The sequence below is a fragment of the Sceloporus undulatus genome, chromosome 2, assembly GCF_019175285.1.
Source record: "Sceloporus undulatus isolate JIND9_A2432 ecotype Alabama chromosome 2, SceUnd_v1.1, whole genome shotgun sequence".
Taxonomy (NCBI): domain Eukaryota; kingdom Metazoa; phylum Chordata; class Lepidosauria; order Squamata; family Phrynosomatidae; genus Sceloporus; species Sceloporus undulatus.
Genome location: NC_056523.1, coordinates 280,956,375 through 280,976,936, shown reverse-complemented (window position 1 = coordinate 280,976,936; position 20,562 = coordinate 280,956,375). Strand labels below are relative to the sequence as shown.

The window sequence follows — 20,562 nt, the reverse complement described above, 5'->3', positions numbered from 1 at the left end:
ATGTATGTGGAACACAATTGCATTTAACATTTTGTCATTGCTATGTGATTGTGTGACTGTGTGAAATATATAGATCACTATAGCACTATGCTTCTGTTATCTTCACATAGTGTGATTGTTGTGCTATTGGCCCTGGTGTGATAAACTCCATGTTGTCATTGTAGGGATGGATACACCTTTTCTATTTATTGCTAGTACTATCAAGTTAACTTTCAGTTATTTGGTGTGGTTAACAGCTTTGGGATTTTGTGTAAATGAATGGTAGTACAGAAATGCTTCTAATAATATGATGAAGATGCCAAAAAATAACTACCAGCACCCTCTGAATACTATATGATTTATTATTATTTATTAATATTTATTTTTTTTATTTTTATCCCGCCTTTTTCACAAAATGGGACCCAAGGTGGTGAACATAAATAAACATGTTAAAACTGTACAATTAAAATCATAAAAATATAAAAATTACAAATACAATTTTTAAAAAAACATACAGAGTTAAAATTAAAAAGTCCAAGTCCAACCCTCTTGTCTCCTGTCTTCAGCTTAGGAGAAGAGCAAAAACTGAAAGCAGGTCCAGCTAGAAGAGTGCCAAGCTGTACCCAGAGAGGCCTCATACCTCATGCCTTTTGTGTTTTGGGTGTGCATGTAGCTTCTCATTTCTTGTTGATTCATGGTGACCCCATGAATTTGAGAGGGCTTTCTTAGGCAAGGAATACTCAGAGAGGTAGTTTTGCCAGTTACTTCCTCTGAAATATAATCTACAGGACCTTGCATTCCTTGGTGAACTCACATCCAAGTATTAACCAGGGCTGGGCCTTTTTAGTCTCCATGATCAGACAGGATCTGGCATCTGTAGGATACAGGTTGAATCTCCCATGTTAGGCAACCAAAAATCCAAAATAATTGTCCAGATGGGTGGCTGAGATAGTGGCACCTTTGCATTCTGATGGGTCAGTGTAACTTTGTTTCATGCACAAAAATAGTGTGTATAGCACTACTTTCAGGGCTTTTTGGTTACTTTAAGACCGCCTCTGAAAAAACAGTACCATCCCCTCAATTCCCATGCTCTTTATTAAGCATTGCAACTGGATCAACTATTTCAATGCACTTGGGATGTCCTGCTTAGTGTTGCACCCTTGGCTTTGTCATTTGCTAATCTGCATGAAACAATATACAGTGGTACCCCGGGATATGAAATCACCGCCTTACGAAATTTCCGGGTTACGAAAAAAATCCATTAGAAAAAACTGTTTCTGGTTACGAAAAAATTTTTTGGTGCTTTTCGGCGCTTTTTCACACGGAATCGCGGCTTCCAGCGCTAGCGCCTATGGCAATTTCGGCTTGCGAAAGATTTCGGGTTACGAAGGGCTCCGCGGAACGGATTACTTTCGTAACCCGGGGTACCACTGTACCAAGCGATCTCAGTACAAGAAACCATTGGCCACTTTGAATCAATGGAGAAACTTTCCGTTTTATATTCCATGAACAAAAGTGCAAAATTACACAGAAGCAACATATTTAAAATTCAGGGCCTTCACATAACAATGTGGATGAGTTGTCTTGAAGCACTGAACTACTTTTCTCAACTCCTTATGATGAACAGGATGAAGCTGAAAGATAAAAGTTCACTGTAGCCATCCCTGGTATTTACACAGCTCAGACTTGCAGTTAACGCCTTCAAATCCTATACCACAGGAGATGCTTAGTTATCATGACTGTTAAATTGTTCCTTTGAGAGGAATATTCTAATTCCATAGAATAAAGACATATAAAATAAGAAAACATACCATATCAAAAGAAATGATCCCAAAGGCATTGTCATTTGATAAAATGGTCACAGTGACAGCTCTTGGTGATCCAACTGTTACTCCTGGAAGTGGTTTCTTAAACAAACAAGGAACACAGTACAGAAATTTTGAAGGCTACATTGCAAACGAAACAGCCGACAAGGAGGAAAATGCACTTGTTGATGGGATGTATTTTAATTGTATGTTGTAGCTTATATTGCCTTTTACCTGATGTTGTGAGCTGCTTTGATCCTGCTGAAGAGGAGGCAACATATTATTATTATTATTATTATTATTATCCAAAACACACAGCAGAAATCATCCAGTTTGAGCCCGCTTTAGCTGCGCTGGCTCAGTGCTAGGGAATCCTGGGGACTCTAGTTTATTGTGGCTGCAGAGAGCTCTTTCTGACAGAGAAGGTTAAATGCCTCACAAGACTACAATTCCCTAGCACTGAGCCAGGGCAGGTAAAGCGGTCTCAAACTGGATAATTTCTGCAGTGTGTTTTGGACCTAAATGAATCTTTCTCATTGACACACATTGCAGCCTCTGAAAGAAGGACGCTGTCCCCTCAGTCCTCTTACTATTATTATTATTATTATTATTATTATTATTAAGCAATGCAACTTGGTCCACTGTTTGCAACGCCCCTGGGATGATGCCCTGGGTGACCTCAACAAAGGAGTCATGGCAGTTAAAGCGGTCTGGAACCGGAGTGAGGTCTGCAGTGGGGATGCCAGCGAAAAGAGCCACGAGGTTTCTGAGGAAGGAAGGAGGTTGCCTCTCAGGCCGGAGAGGGCGGGCGGGCGGGTGGCCCCTTGTCCCCTCCTCCCTCAGCCCCAAGGAGCAGCCACTGGGCCAGCAGCAGCAAAGCTCCGCAGGAGGAGCAGGAGGCATCTTCTCCTAATGCCGGCGTGAGAGAGGGAGAGGGAGAGAGAGGCAGGGCGAGGCAGCCCCAGAGGAGGCTCATGTCCCCATCCCTGGGTCCAGGTAGGTGCCTCCTTGCAACCCCTGAGAACTTTCCTCAGCCCTTCCCTCCTTTCTCTGCCTTCCTTCCCCTGCCATTTCACCTGTTGAGGGCTGTCCCTGGCTTTACTGCATTGGGAGGTTTTTTCCCCTCTCTCTCTCCCTTGGAATAGGACAAGCTGAGGTAAAAAAGACCCCTCCCCCCAGGCGAGGGAGAGCCCTGCAGCTGGGCTTCCCAGTCCCTGGGGCAGAGGGCCCTTTCCCCTCCCCATCTCAGCCTTCCTCTGTCGGGGGGGGGGGAATTGAGCTCTCTTTGGACTTTTTTTCTTGCGATTAATCGTTTTTTAAATTTTGCCCTGAAACACAATCATGCAACCAACAAGACAACAGTTCACACACTGATACATTTGTATCTTTGATCCCTCTTTTGTATCTTCTTCCTCTTCTTCTTTCTTCATCCTTATCATCCCTCTTTCTTTCCCTCTTCATCCTTCACCTTTCTGCCTGTTCACTCAGCCTTCATTTCACATCTCTTCTTCTTCTTCGTGTTCTCTTTCTCAACTCCTTCCCTTCCCTTCTTTTTCATCCCTCTCTGCTTACCTCTGCCCTCTACTACACTCTTACTCCTTCTATCCTCTGCACACTCACACAAACCCTCATCTACATCCAGAACACTCTTTTCCATCTCCTCCCTTTTCAGAAGAGTAAGAGAGAACAACATGTTTAGGCTCCTTCACTTCCAATTTGCCCTATACTTTACCCTATATCATGACACTCCTCTAGTTCTCTAGTTCATATTTTCTTTACTTCTACACTTCTGTCCCATTGCTTTTTCCCCCTCTTTGGATTTTTCTTGAACGTCCTACATTTTGTGGGCTTTTTTGCCTTCCTTTGTGGGGAGGACACCTGGCCACTTTGTTCCTGAGGCAACAACAACCACAACAAAAGTCTTTGCAGCAAGGACCACAGGCGTGTGTTGGGGTGTGTGCATCTGTGTGGCTCTTTTTGTGTTGCTGTGGAGTGTTTTCAAATCGACTTCAACCCTATCAATCCAAATTCATGCCATGATTGAGGCTATCCATCTGGCATAACAGGCTCTTCCTCTTTTCCATTTTGCCTTCTGCTTTGTTGTTGTTGTTGTTGTTGTTGTGTGCCTTCAAGTCATTCCCCATTCATGGGGACCCAAAGGCATACCTATCCTGGGGTTTTCTTGGCAAGATTTTGTCCAGAAGAGGTTTGCTGCAGCCTTCCCCTGAGGCTGAGAGAGTGTGACTTGCCCAAGTTCACCTAGTGGGTTTCAGTGGCCAAGCAGGGAATTGAACCCTGGTCTCCAGAGTCCAGTAGGCAAACCACTACACCACACGGGTCCCCTACTCTATCAGGCATTATTGTCTTTTTAGTGAGTCCTTTCTTTGCATGATATGGCCAAAATAGCATGAGCTCAGTTTAGTCATCCTGGCTTCTAGAGAGCGCTCAGACCATTTGTAAGACCCATTTTATTGGTCTTTTTAGCTGTTCTTAGAATCCCCCAAATTTTTCTCCAGCACCACATCTGAAATGGGTTGAATCTGTATTTGTATCTTGTTGTTGTAGTTGTTGTATGCCTTCCAGTCATTTCCAACTTATGGTCACCATAAGGCGAACTTATCATACAGTTTTCTTGGTGAGATTTGTTGAGAGGAGCCTTCCCTTGGGGTTGAGAGAGTGCGACTTGCTCAAGGTCTCCCAGTGGGTTTCCATGTCAGAGCAGGGAATCGAACCCTGGTCTCTAGAGTTGTAGTCCAACACTCAAACCACTATATATAATGCCTCATTTGGCTACTCTGAAATAGTGTAGTAGACTCCCGTTCTCCCTCTTTTCGCACCTTTTCTCACTGACAGTCTCACTTTAGTCAGGCTACATTTGCTCTAGGAGCCATTTATTGGGTTGTTTTTTTAGCGGTCCACCGTATCCACAGGACTCTTCTCCAGCTCCACATGCTAAATGAGTTGATTTTCTCCCTGCCAGCTTTTTTCACTGCCCAGCTTTCACAACCAGACATAGAAATGGGGAAATACTATGGCATGAACCATCTTTATAACTGTGGTATTCAGTGATCTATCTTTACGCTTCTTTCTGTCTGTCGGCAACTCTAATACTTATGTCTGACTCATTGGAAGAGAAATAGAGACAGCCAAAAGAACTGCCTATTCCCCCCCCCCCCCTTTAAAAGAACCTTCCTGTATCTGAAGACACATTTAACAATCACACACTTACACTCCTGTCAAATGTCCGTATGGCAAAACAGTGTTTTGGGGAGACAGTTAAAAACAATAGCTTAAGGTGCTTGTTTTGCATTAGTGGAATCCATCTTTATACTAAATTACCTGTAAAGTAAACAAATCAAGCAACAATAGTAAACAGTAAATATTCTCATTTCTCAGAAAGTTGTGCCTGACTTTTAAAAGCGGAGTTGTATGCATCAAGAACGGACTGGCAATTCTCATGTTCCTTTTTAAGTATTATGTTTTGATCCTATCTAGGAAGCCAGACTTGAACACTCCTGTTGCAACATCCACCCAATGGCCATATAACAAGAAGGGAAGGAAGGGGGAGGAGGGGTATTGTAGTACTTTTAAGACTAACTAGCTCATTTTAGAAGGGCTCCTGTGGCATATAACTACCCCTTGTTCTCACAGATCTTTAGGAGAAAAAGACACTTGATACGTGCAGAAGACATCCTTTCTATACTCCATATGAGGCTTCGATTCTTTATCTTCTACTCAGGACAAGTGTTAAAAGTGGCAATGCTAAGAGATAACTTACGGAGGAGTGTGATAATTTTAGCTCCAGCCTGATTTCAATGGCTTTAACCGCCCACCCCTTTGAACTGCCATATGTATTACTTCAGTTTTCTAAGGCATACAAATAACAATTCCCTCTAACATTGTTTTCTTGGAGGGAGAAAAAAGAAGGGAGGGGAGTAAAGTAAAAACTTTACAACCTGATATTTAACTTTACAACCCTGTCCAGTTTAATGGTAAAATTTAAACTGGATTCCATACTACAGCATGCAAATATTAAATACTTAAACTCACTTAAATCATGACACAGTCATGAAAGGAATGAAGGGTACTTTTCTTCTGCTTACATGATCCTAAAAATATTTGTTTGGGCAAACATTGTGTTTTGTTGTTGTTGTTGTTGTGTGCCTTCAAGTTGTTTCCAACTTATGGAGACCCTAAGGCAAACCTATTACAGGGTTTTCTTGGCAAGGTTTCCTCAGAGGGGATTTGCCATTGCCACCCTCTGAGGCTGAGAGAATGTGACTTGCCCAGGGTCACCCAGTGGGTTTTTGCAAGGCTGAACCCGGATTCGAATCCTGATCTCCAGAGTCCTAGTCTAACACTCAAACTACTACACCATACTGGCTCTCAACATTTTATTACAGAAAATAATAATTTATAAATGATTGGGGGGGTGGGGGGGGAGAACGGTAAAGGTGCCTAGTTGGCCCACTGCCTGACTGTAAGATTTTTTTCAAACATGGAAAAATGAAGTGAGCAGCATCAGACCTGATCGGCTCCAGTGCACCCATATCAGCATAAGTACTGGCTGGCCAGTGTCCCCATCGCTTACATGCCACAAGATCTAACCCTAGTTGCCCTTTGCTTACAGAGATGTCAAGGGTATGATGTGGAACATGTTAAAGACTTGTAAATTTCAGTGGAAAACGAAGCACTTTTGTAGTTTTTGTCCTAAATGAAATTACCTTAATCCTATGTACGTTTACTTGGAAGTAAGTCCCACCTATTTCATATGTGAATAACATTGAAGACTTAATAATGCATAAGTATGGCTGGACCATAAGTAAATGTGGCTGGAATTCCATTCAAACATTTCTACATGTGAATCCCACTAACCAGAACTGTCAAATACATATGCACAGGATTGGGTTGCATTATTCAAACAGCATGCAAGGGATGCTGCTATTGTTAAAAAGGTTACTAGATCATGAATTAAAATGAAACTTTAAATTTGTTGTCAAATGTCTATACAACAGGAGAATATGATACAATTGGAGAAGATAGTTTCATATTTCACAATGAATGCTACATTAATCTGTTATTTCATAGTGGCTTCAGATCTAAATTAGCATCATGACAGCCTCCTCACCATGGGATAACTGCCTTGAATCATATATATGATTCACACAGCATTAAATCTTCCATTGATTTAAAAATCCATTTACATGAAAAGATTTTAATCTTAGCACAATTTCTATAGTTTTTGGAAGTTCAGCTTTAACGGCTTTAATGTAAATAACACTAAATTCATGTGGGAATCTCCAGAACATTTAATTAAAATTGGAATGAGTCCAATAAAATGTAAATCTTGATTAATACTTTGTGCACCTTTTGATCAAATCGGAGACAGATGGGGTACAATAAAGCCAAAATAAAATGTTTTAAAGTCCAATTGTTAAAATCAAAACATCCAAAATCAATAGGCATGTGTTTAATTTGACTGCTAAAAGAAATGAGACAAAAAAAAAAGCATAACATGATTTGGATCATGCCTAGTATTGGCATACTGAACATATTTCCATCAGATGAGCATGCCTAATGTTACTCAGCTGAAAACATTGGGGCTATCCTTTGCTATTTAAATAACTTATCGATTCCAAATCCCTCAGGTTATTGAGAAGTTTTATTTCATAATTTTCAAAGCCCTGTGCCAAATGCATTATTGTTAGATTCTTATTCCATTACTTAGTTGAAAATGGCTATTTAGGATAAGAGAATTAAGATTGAAAGAATGCATTTAAATTATATTTGTGGAATTAATCATCTCAAGGCTTTGACAAGGGAATGATTTTGCTGTATATTGAAATGTTTAACTAGTATACATTTGGGAAATATACCGTATTTTCTGGTGTATAAGATGACTGGGTGTATAAGACGACCCCTAACTTTTCCAGTTAAAATTTAGAGTTTGGGATATACTCGCCGTATAAGACTACCCCTTTTCCAATGCACACCAAATAAAAATTTAAAAAACATCAGATTTGATTTCAATATAGTAATTTTAATTCAAATGCTTATGACATGCAGGTACTTAGCAGGAAAACTTGTTGTATACAAAGCCTGCTTGGATTGGTCAGCTCTCCCTGCCTGCCCAGCCCTCCCTGTCTCCAAGATTTTCTTCTACCGTACTTGTATATCGCCGCCCTTGCTGCTTTCATATGGTCACCACATATGGAGGGTATGCAGCCGTTTTTGAGCTCCCCCCATCATATGTGGCGACCGAAGATTCTCCAGTCCGGCTTGGACGTTTCAGCCCTATAAGACGACACCCGGCGTATAAGATGACCCCTGAATTTTGAGAAAATTTTCCTGGGTTAAAAAGTAGTCTTATATGCCAGAAAATACAGTATTTGAAAATCCTCCTATTTAGTATGGGTTCTTTTGTACAAACCTTTCTTTAAGTCAGTACAAGATGTAAAATCTGTAGGATATAATGAAATAATGTACTTTTACATCAAACTTCATATTGTGCACAGTCCAGCTATAAATAATTGAACACAAGATCAGGTTTATATATGTGTGTGCTGGTTTTACTTATTTCTGAACTACTATTTTTGAACTGATTTATAGTGCAATCCCATACATGTCTAACTTGGAAGTAAGACCCATTGAGTTTAATAGGGCTTACCCCCAAATAGGTTGGTACAGGACTGGAGCCTCAGATTTTATTTATTCATTCGTTTTTATCAGGATCCGACTAGACACAGAAAATTTTATATCACAGTTACTTTGATAATATTGTCTCTTTATGTCAACGCTGATACAGTATAAAAGAAAATAATTTCAGTTTTAAACATTTATTCATGTATTTGTACTCTGTTTTCCTTTTGAAATTGGCTTTTTAATGAATAAATGGCTTTTTAATGAAATATTAATGCAACTTCCATAAGGCAGAAGGACTATTACTAAATGATTTGTGATAGGTCATTCTGCTATTATACACTTGTCCTTCCACATTTGCAGTTTTGACTTTTGCAGATTTGATTATTCACGGATTTTATTAATATGTTCTCTCTAGGAATATCTTGGTCCTCCAGAGCAATTCTGTGGTCAACTTTAACCAAAAGTCGCATTGAAGAACTTAGAGATTCCTAGAGAGAACACTCCACTAGCCATTTGTCGCTCCTTCAGCACAATTCTATGGCTAATGTCTGGCAGATATTGACCACAGGGTTGTACTGGAGGACCTAGAGATTCCTAGAGAGGTATCCTCTCAGGTAAAAATATAATGTTTTTGTTATTTGCAGTTTTTCCACATTCACAGGAGTCCTGTGCCCCTAACCCCAGAAAATTTGGAGGGACAAGTGTAATCTGAAGGAAGACACATAACATAATCCAGTACTGTGCTAAGAAAACTAGACAAAACTAATACTATGTTGGAGACCCTCATAAAAGCGAATTTAGTAGTGTACAGATGTGTGTTATGTCAGAGGAGTCGGGGAGAGGATGTAGGTTTCAGAATATCAGGGGTTGAATGAGTTGCACCTCATGTATTAAATAAAACAAATAAGTGGATTTTAGATGAATTACAATGCTACCCCGATACAGAAAAAAATGAAGTACAGTCAGCCTGCGCCATACATGCACTTCCCTTATGCAGCTTTCAGCTTATGCTGAAGCTGCAGTACAATTGAATGAATGGTGCACATGCTGCACTGTGTACATGCACCCCATTGTTTTCAATGGGGCGTGAGCATACACAGTTTTCCCCTTACATGGGAGGAGGGAGTCTGGAAAGGATCCCCTGCGTAAGGAAAGGGTGGACTGTAATAACAATATACTTTGACAGATGAGTATATTATACAACATTGATAAAACTAATGTGCGTTTCAATAGATCAGTCAGATGTATACATAAAATTAATTCTTTTTTCTTCAGTGTGATTTCAAAGAACTCAAATAAATTGAAATGCTGGATTCATATGGCAGTTACTAAACAGGATGACAGACTGAATGCAAATGACATCTTGGTGTGCTGGAAGTTTTGAATGTAGTTTGTCAGGGGTGGTTTCATTCCAATGGATTCAATAAAAGAGTTCTGAGTTAAAGTAGTGTAGTGTTGTTGTTGTGGTAGTTGTTTTAAAATGTGCGGCTGGTGTCTCATTTTATCCAAGAAACTGTCCCTCTTTTTCTCAGTTATTACCTCTATCTTGGTCTTGTGTACTAACACTGTTCCAAAGCGTTAATGGGGATTTAACATGACCTTAATTCAACCATCTGTTACATGTTTGGCAGCCTGAAGCAATCTGAAATATTGGACCAAGCTTTAGAAATGTCACATATATTTGAAAGTTACAATAAGAACAACCTTTCTGAATGTGTTTTGAACCATTCTCCACAGGACAATGATACAGAAGTGGGAGAGGGGGGAAAAGTGTAATTCCCATGTAATTCCCATAAAGCCCAAGTCGCACTGTCTGCCTTGAGAGTTTCTGAAAGGCAATTAGCATTTCAACCAGCCAGTATGGTTACTAGCAATGAAGTACTTGGGGTTTGCAATTTGCTTTCTTCAGCTTGGTGCTGTTGAGAAATAGCCCTTGTGTAATCCTCTCAAAGTACCTTTCCTTCCAGCACGGTTATTGTTACTGGTCTTAAATAACTAATCAACAAAGAGGTTTCCTTGTCTCCAATTCCACGGGTGCCATGAGGCAGGAAAAGCAAAATGCTCAACTAATAAAGGAATGATTATTATTATTACATAGTAGTTATTAAAATGTGGCTCCCAGCACTAGCTTTTCTTAAAAAAGAAATGCTGATGTCAATGGAAAGATGACAGTGGGGAATGTCTTCCATTTCATATATGACAATATTTTCATATGAACTGTTGCTGCATTTCCTTCAGAAAGGCAAAATGCAGAATTTTTGTTGACTGAAAATTAAGCTTGACAAATATGAGAGCTGAAGTTATATGGTAAACTAGAGAAGAGATTTCTCAGTTTCATCAAAAGAATGGAAAAGTGTCATCCCCCCCCTGCAGAACCAAATAAAATAATATTCTTTTGTCACTGTAAGAGCCTGACCCTATGCTATGTTTTCTACAGTGCTGGATTGTTCCTTATAGAGATCGGGAAATATGGGTGGAGCCATTGCTTTCTCTTTGTGAACCATCTTAACATAGACTCTCTAAGCTGCTGGAAATTGTACCAACATCAAGGGCGTTTGCCCACTGCCCCATTTTCTCAGCATGCTGGAAAATTTACTGCTCCTCACATAGAATTTGGCAGTAGTCTTTGCTTCAAATAGGAACTAATAATAAATAATAAAATCTTTATTTGTATCCCGCCCTTCCAAACGATCAGGGCGGCTTACAATGATGCAGCAAGTGCAAACAAAATACAAAGGTTAAAAACATATACACAACAACAACAATAATCTAAAAAACAACAATAAAAGCCCCTTAGCCCAACCTCATGGCCACGGAAGAGGAGGGAGGCCCACAGGATATTTAATCGGGGAATGCCTGCTTGAATAGGAAGGTTTTGAGGTCCTTCCTAAATTGGGCCAGGGTGGTAGATGAGCGGAGCTCCGTGGGCAGCGTGTTCCAAAGGGCTGGGGCAGCTGTGGAAAAGGCCCTTCTCGAAGTGGAAGCTAACCTGGCCCCAGGCACCTTCAGTAATTGCTGCCCAGATGTCCTGAGGGTGCGAGGCGGAATGTACGGGGAGAGGCGGTCCTTTAGGTATCCTGGGCCCAAGCCATTTAGGGCTTTATAGGTAATAACCAACGCCTTATATTGAGCTCGGTAGCGGATGGGCAGCCAATGAAGATCTTTTAGCACAGGTGTTATGTGGCTGGTCCTGGATACGCCAGTGACCAGCCGGGCTGCCATATTCTGTACCATTTGGAGCTTCCGAGTTTGGAATAAGGGTTGCCCCATGTAGAGTACGTTGCAGAAATCCAGTCTCGAAGTTACCAGAGCATGTACAACAGTTTCTAGGTCCCTCTGGGCCAGGTATGGGCGCAGCTGGCGAATCAGCCGAAGCTGATAACAGGTGCTCTTGACCGTCACATTCACCTGAGCAGTCAGGTGAAGCGATGAGTCAAGAAGCACCCCCAGACTGCGCACGGAGTCCTTCACAGGGAGCGTGACCCCGTTCAGGACAGGTGGAACCACCGCCATTCCTGGACCAGGGGAACCTATCACTAGTACCTCCGTTTTCTCTGGATTTAGTTTGAGTCGGTTTTTCCTCATCCAGCCCATTACTGACTCCAGACAGGCCACAAGAGGAGAGACGCCATCCCCAGTCACTGCATCAGTCGGAGACATAGAGAAAATGATTTGGGTGTCATCAGCGTACTGATAACCCCGCGCCCCATGTCTCCGGATGATCTCTCCCAGCGGTTTCATGTAAATGTGAAATAGCATGGGAGACAGAATGGCTCCTTGAGGGACCCCGGTTTTAAGGGCCCGCTCGCTGGAGCACACGTCTCCCAGCTGCACCATCTGGGACCTCCCGGAGAGGTAGGAGCGGAACCACTGGAGCACAGTGCCCCCGACTCCCACCTCAGCCAGGCGCCCCAGAAGGATACCATGGTCTATGGTATCGAAAGCCGCTGAGATGTCCAAGAGCACCAACAGGGACACGCTTCCCCTGTCAATGCCCCGACGGAGATCATCGACCAAGGCGACCATGGCTGTCTCAACCCCGTGACCCGCCCGGAAGCCAGTTTGAAATGGGTCCAGATAATCCGTTTCATCCAAGACCGCCTGAAGCTGGATCGCAACCGCCCTCTCGATCACCTTTCCCAAAAATGGTAGCAGCGAGACAGGCCGATAATTATTATGAACCAGGGGGTCGAGGGAGGGCTTTTTTAGGATCGGTTTTACAATGGCCAATTTGAGATCCGATGGAAATTGCCCATCCCTCAAAGATGTATTAATTATCCGGCGTAACAATAGCGTTACCACCGGTCCCCCCTGGGCCGCTAACCATGAGGGACAGGGATCAAGAGAGCAGGTTGTTTTCCGAACACTTCCGAGGATCTTGTCCACATCCTCGGTACTCACCAACTCAAACTGATCCAGTGTAACATAGTCCACAGAGGCTCTGGACACTTCTCAAGGGACTTGAAATGGCCAAAAGGCAGGGTTTGTATGTGTTTGTGTGTGTGTATACTCATTAAATGTATTTAAATAAATATGTCTGGACTGGCCTTGAAATCATACCCTTTCATGTGCATCACATGTTGCTATAATTTATCCTACCCATCTAAAAACACTTTTTCTGGAGATCTCATTTTAGAAACTGGGGGCTTGTACCCACTAGAATTTAAAACGAATTGCTGATCAGGATATATGTCTGTCGTTCCCACTTGAAACCAGTTCTGATCTTACTGTGCTCGGTTTCAACCGAAACGAAGCGAGGCAAATGCAAAAGAACAGCTCTTTCCTGACACTAGTTTTTGGGGTTCTTTTGAAAAGACCTGATGCTGAACTGTGTTCAGCAAGTGGGAACGATAGGTCGGATTCGCATCAGGGGGATTGCGCCAGCTCTTACCATCTTCTGCCAGCCCTAGTGCTCTGGTGCCATTCTTGGGTGGCTCCTCTCCTGCGGCATTCCCTTTGGGCTCAGTCATGGCTGACAGGCGGTGCAGTCCTTCATCCCTTCCTTCCATCCTCCCTTCAGCCTCACCAGAGTCCTTGGAGCATGGCTTCACCTTCTTTCCCAGCTCAGCCATGGAATCCCACTGGGTGTCTCTGGGCAAGTCACACTCTCTCAGCTGGAGGGGATGAGGAGAAGGAGGAGGAGGGCCAGGGAGTGCTCTGGCTGGGCTCCCCAGCTGAGGAAGCTGAGGGTGGTTCAGGACAAGGAGGAGGAGAGTGACATGGAGTGCCATTGATGCTGCTGCCATGGACAACGAGGTGAGGGGTGCACTGAAGGGCATCCCATGGCCTTCCCACCATGCTGCCACCCTTCCTCTATTGTTGTTGTTGTTGTTGTTGTGTGTTCAAGTCTGTCATGGGGTTCAAAATAAGGTCGCCAGAGCTCGCCTGGGACCCGGGATGCAGCTGGGCTATACTTGCCCAGTGGCTTTGGCAGTAAAATCCTTGTGGTAGGACCCAGCTGCCTCCCAATTTAGGCTTGAATTCAAATGAGGTAAGCCAGGTTATTTAAGCAGAGCAATAAACTCTTTAGTACAGTAGTTTGTATATTGGGCTAGTATTCTGGGAGCCCAGAATTTAGATATTTGCTCCATCTTAGAAACCCAGTGGGTGAACTTGGGCAAGTCATATGCTCTCAGTCCCAGAGAAGGTCAATGACAAACCTCTGATTAATAAGTCTTGCCAAGAAAACCCTTTGTTGGATTCATCTTAAAGTGGCCAGAAATTGGAAATGAGTTGAAGTTAGACAACAATAACAAACAGATAAAAGCAGACAAATATTATAATTCTACAATTCAAACAATTATTAAAACTTGTCTGTTTTTTATATATATATAAAAAGGAAGGGCTTGGGACATATTTTTGGGGTTGCTTTAAAATTAGAATATACTGGATTGTTACCATTAAAGACATTGGAAGAATGACTGGTCTCTCAATCCCATACTTTAAATACTTTCATTGATTTGAAATACATTTTTGCCTGGAGATTGTGAAATTGACTGATTGACAGTTGATAGAAAGGTAAAAAGCTTGCCTCCCCACTTAAGATTGTTTTTCCTTATAGTCTAAATGGTTAAATAAACAAATGTAAACAGAGCGTAAGGGACATAGCAACATAGGCTCAAAATACACATGCCAAAAGAAGCAGCTTCTAGCTGCTTTGGGAACATGGTGTCAGATGACACCCCCAACCCAAAAGCAATTGGAAGCCACTCTAGCACTGCAGTCTGGTCCTTTGGACTGGAACATGGTGAGGCCACTCAAACGGGGCTGATAATTATGATGATGCTTGTTATTATTATATTGTTGATCATCTATAGTACAACCTTATGCATTACTGAATATATTATAGCAAGTGTTTTTTAACATAAAAGATCAGGATGTTGTAATTCTTTTATCTGTTTCCAGTGGTATGGGTTTTTGACATTTTGAGTTGGGTAACTATACAGCATTCTACTCAGGAAATGAAGAAAAAAAATGGAACAGCATTAATATTGAGAAAAGACATAACAAAATCAAAGGATATAACATAAAATCTGACCAAATTGAAGCAATAAGACTTCAGGAAAAGCCAATAAACATCACTATAATCTAAGTATATGCACCAACCACAAAGGCAAAGGAGGAAGAAACAGAATTTCTATGAGAGAGTCCAGGAATAAATTGACAACACACCAAAACAGAAATGCTTGGTAATTCTAGGTTATTGAAATGCCATTAAGTAGGAAGCAGAGAAGAATCAAAGACAGCAGGGAGATTTGGCCCCGATTCTAGAAATTATGCAAGAGAGTAACTGTTAAAGTTTTGTGAGGCTAACAATCTATTAATTGCAAATACCTTCATCATACAACTGGAGAGGGGACTGTACACATGGACATCACAGTGTTGTCAACATAAAACCCAAATATATTACTTAATAGCTAACAAAATATGGAGAAGTTCTGCAAAACCGAGAAATGGTTCAGACTGCAGCACAGACCATAAACTACTAATACCCAAAATTAGAATAAAGCTGAAGAAGAATACCAAACCAGTAGCCATGCCAAAATATGATCTGGAAAACATTCCAACATAATTTTAAGAAAATGTGAAACACAGATTTGTACTATTAAGTGTAATGGACTGAGTAACTAAAACACTATGGATAGAAGTTAGGGACAAAGTCAAAGAGGAATGCAGAAAGATAACAGTTGCCAAAATGAAGGAGAAGAAACAATGGATGACAGATGAAACATTTCAAGCAGTTAAAGAAAGACAAGAAGCAAAAGAAAAGGGAGACAGGAACAAATTCAGAACAGTGAATGCTAATGTCCAGCAATTAGTGCACAAAGACAAAGAGAATTAGTACATCAGTGCAAAGAAATAGAATCCGACAACAAAAAACCAAGAACAAGAGACTTCTTCCACAAGATCCAGAAATTCAAAGAAATATTTAAACCAAAGATGGGGATGCTGTACAACCAGAAGATGAATACATGACCATGATGAATTTTCTTAAAAAATAAAAACAAAACACACGAGAGCTATATAAATATGTGAAGGGAAGAATGATACATAGGAAGAAAGAACTTATGAAAAAGAACCCAAATTTTGGAAAGTGAAGTGAAAGCTACACTCAAAGCAATTAGGATGAATAAATCAGGAACAGATGACATTCCAATAGAATTGCTACAATCCACAGAGCAAAATCAAGTTCAGTTCTAATTAAAATCTGCCATCAAATATGGAAAACAAAGCAGTGGTCCACAGATTGAAACTGATCAATATACATTCCTATATATATATATATATACACACACACACAAATGGCACAAAAGATTACACGGACTTCAGGACCACTGTATTAATTTCCCATGCAAACAAAGTAATATTCAAAATTCTGTAGCAACGACTCCTTCCATAAATGGAGGATGTGAGGGCAATCTTGCTGTGACAACTGTCACACCATTGATCACCAGGGTTGATTTGGCTGATCTGGCTGGCTAGACGGGTGTCCTATTCCTTCCTCACCACTCCATGTGCTTCCCTCCCGAGGCTGCGTGCTCGGTGGAAGAGGATGACCATCCCAGATAGAAGGAGTATACCATTCTTTGGTCAAGGGTACATGTGTTTTATTGACTACAGCAAAGCCTTTGATTGCATAGATCATGGAAAGCTATGGAATGCTCTTAAGGAAATGGGAGTGTCATCATGTTTGATTGTCCTGAAATATAACCTGTATTCAAGACAAGAGGCAGAATATGGAGAAACAGAATGGTCCCCAATCAACAAAGGACTCAGGCAAGGTTGCATTCTATCACCATGTTTATTCAACCTGTATGCTGAAAATATTGTATGCAGAGGAGGCTTAGAGGTCATTCACACTTCTGCTTCTGCTTCCACTGTAATAAGTCCTTCACTTCACTTCACTTTCCTTTCCTCCATTACTACTCAATTATTTAAGGTAAAATAAAGAAGTATGCAGTCAGGAATAGCAGTGGATCCAGTGCTAGATCTCTTTTCTCCTTCTGTTGTTCCCCATCTACTTATTGGGCAACGGTGCCCATCATCCCACATGCCATTGGGGGCATTGGAAGGGAATGATGGGAGTCACTGTCCAATAAATCTGAAGGATGTGAGGCTGGGGAAGGCTGGTCTAAAACATGAGAGACTGTTGCATATTCTCCAGTCTACATTACACAGGTACAGAGTATTTAGGGTTAGTACTGTACCTTGTCAAACCCATATTTTCAGATGAAGCTTTGTATATTTATCAAGGTGGCTTTGTGCTGAAATGGCTTCATCATGTTGTTACTGAGTAGAACAGAAAGAACTAAATCTTAGTAAGCTGGCATTCTTCTTCAAACAATGCTTTCCCAGTTTTACCCTTTAGAGAACACTTTGGGGTGGGAGATCAATGAGAATATTCTTTCCTTTGACAAAATAGAATAGAAAAAACATGCAAGTCATTTGGGAAATCATCTAAATTTGTCACTTGGATCAAAAATTCCATATTAATTGTTAATAATGATGGTGTTGGCACTACACTTTCTTTCACAGGAGATCACATTTATTAAAGTCAAATTGAACACACACACACACACACACACACACACTCTAAATCAAAACTTAATCTGAACTAGAGTCAACTCCCTAGAACTTATTTTTACAAAGAGGTTTTATCCATAGAGTGTATAAGATGTGGTGGTCCTGGGCATAACAGTAATGAAATTTGAAGAAATGTGTTTTATGCCCCAGACCTAACGTAAGACCTACGAAGGGATTAATTTACAAACTTAGAAGCATCATTTTATATCATTGTTGAAAAGAGTTGTAAAATATTAATTCATGTCAAAATCCCTATTCTCAGTTCATTTGAAGACAAACAAAGCATATACAAAAAGGAGGTAAATCAAAGACCCTTAGTCATATGAAGCAGGGGCAATAATTTATATGTGAAACCACTTGATGATATTGTGTGGCACTTGAAAGATATTTTGCTGCCTACCCAGATGATATTTTTAAAACACTGTCCCTAGCTGAATTGCTTTGCAAGGTGATTGTTTGAAAAGTTACCACAATATCCTTTTTTAAAACAATTTCTGTGAAAACTAATTATTGTACAAATAAAAGGTAATAAGAAAGAATTCATGCTAACTGAATAATTGATGGTATGATTATTAGACTTCTCTTGTTCTGCAGGAGTAACTTTATAGTTTTAGAATGCCTCTCAGCAAAGGTAATAGAATTCAGGTAATTCTAAACGCTGTTAACTTTCTTCGTAAGGATCATATTTTCAGGATTATTTACTAGAAGCACACTCTGTGGGAAGGTATTTGGTCAGTCTACGACAAGGTAACAGCTGATGCTAAAAGGTCAGCAACACCCGTAACCCATTGTTGATCTTCCTTCTATTTGCAGACAGACAGATTGTGTCAGAATTTACAAATGCTGCATAGTTTACAGTGTAAACTTTATTTCCATGTTGCAATTTTACCCTCAAGATATTACATGTACTCTACATTGCCATTGGAAACAGTGGGCAAATATATATATATATATATATATATATATATATATATATATATATATGAGAGATCTTTAATACAATATAAAAATATTTTTTCACTATTTAAAGTTACTTTACTTCCATCCCCCTTCAAAATGTGGCATTCTCAAATTCATAGATAGCAATTTGCAACACTGTTAATGTGGCTCAGCTTCCCAGGGAATCGTAGGAATAAGAGCGTACTCTCATGATGTGATCAGTTGATGTAGCATTGTGTTTCAGACTGTGCCACCTACCAATGCTGCACAGACAGATATTGGAAGCCTGTGGGGACAGTGTTACTATTTCCCAGGTCTGCGACCACATCCCAGCCCTCTTTATCTTGCAATTTGTGGGTTTATATCTGGCCCGCCTGATTTGAATATACTATGTTGTATGCCATGCTTTCATTGAGGAAGTATAGCTGTCTTCAGACACCCTCCTTCCCATGATTTACAGTTGCATGTGGAGATGAAAAAGATGCATGTTCTAGAGCCACCTTCATAATTAAGTCAACTTCAATGACCCCACACCCTGCCATTTATGCACTGGAGGCTTATCCAAAGGATACAAGTTTTTAGTCATAGAAATCTGGAAGTAATGTTGGTACTGTAATTCTTAAGTGGATTTTATGCAGTTGGTACTGTACTGTAATTCTTAAGTGGAGTTTATTGCTATGGCCACATTTCAATATTTTCTCTTCTCTTTTTAGGGATGCCCTCTGTTTGTTTAGTAGCTACACTCCTTTTAGCATTATCTATCAGTTTTATCTCAGGAGAAACGGAAGTAAGGTTCACAGGACAAACAGGATTTGTAGTCAATGAAACTACTACAACAGTTATACGGCTTGTTATTGAAAGGGCAGGAGAACCAGTGAATGTTACAGCTATTGTAGCGGTAAGAAATATTTCTAATCTAATTTATCTTTATATTAATGTTTTGTTTTAATTGTGAGCTTTTAAACTGCAGACACAGGATTTGGGGAAGTGGACAGACTTATGTAATCATGACAAACTGAGAAGGGAAATGTCACTTCTTCACAAGACCAGTACAAAAAGAACACCCCATGCAATATAAATACATCAAATGACCTCTTGAAACAATGAAGATATTTATTTTAATAATGGCACAGGACGTAGCAGAATGAGCAGAGCTATCACGTGATTGTTCTCTTTTAAGGAATGCTTACATATACATATATTGCAGATTCATGGTGAAAATACAGGTGATTTTTTTGACACATACGCAGCAGCATACATATCTGAAGCAGAAACAAATCGAACTGTCTACATTTCTGTATGTGATGATGATCTTCCTGAGGCTGATGAGACATTCGTGTTTTATTTGACACTGCAGGTGAGTACTTTTTTTAGTAAGTTCAACTATATATGTGTCTTTAATGGAGGGGAAATGAGTATTCCCCATGTTTGTATTGTTGGCTCAAAAATGGTGGGCAAAGTGTGGGTTTGGGGCTGCATATGAGGGCATCAGTGTAAGCCCCTTATGCTCCTCAAGGCCTATGTGTGAACCTGAGGGAAATAATTACAGAGAAATAATCTTCACTTTACTTTATGTTATGTTTGTCACTTTCTCCCTTTATTTTAGTACAGTAAATCTATGAATTGTATATAATACATATACAGTATTTTTCTGTTTTTATACTGTCTGGATTCTTTTTCTCTTGATCATTATAACTGTGACAGTCATTAGACATTATCTTGGTATTGTTCATCATGGCCCTCCTTATATTGGACTTCAACTCCTATCATCCCTCACCATTACATATTCTGTATTAGAGCTGGTAGGAGTTGCAGTCCATTCACATGTTGGGGCACATGTTTCCAGCTCCTGTTATAGATAGTATCAAAAGATGTTCAGATTCTTAGGGTAGTCAGGGATACATACTTCTTATCTACTACTTTATTGCTATGGTGTCATTAATATTGTCAAGCTAAGATTAATGGTCTCCAAAGTTTGTGGTCTCCAAACTTTTTTGTTTACCCAGACTGAGTCTATAGAATTTGTGTCCCATTAAAAAAGCTTTGGGAACGTTCAGGATGAATACCTTTTTCTGAAATGTGTCATTAAGAAAGATTCATTGAGCTAGAAAAT

The 20,562-nt window shown here is 40.4% G+C and overlaps 1 protein-coding gene across 1 annotated transcript in view; it reads left to right on the top strand.

Annotated features, from left to right (window-relative positions):
- The first annotated feature begins 2,705 nt into the window (after positions 1–2,705).
- Positions 2,706–20,562, top strand: part of ADGRV1 (adhesion G protein-coupled receptor V1) — a 384,090-nt gene continuing 366,233 nt past the window's right edge. The window contains 3 exon segments of the mRNA XM_042447787.1: positions 2,706–2,780; positions 19,163–19,347; positions 19,657–19,806. Coding sequence (XP_042303721.1) covers positions 2,759–2,780; positions 19,163–19,347; positions 19,657–19,806 — 357 coding nt within the window. The 5' untranslated portion in view covers positions 2,706–2,758.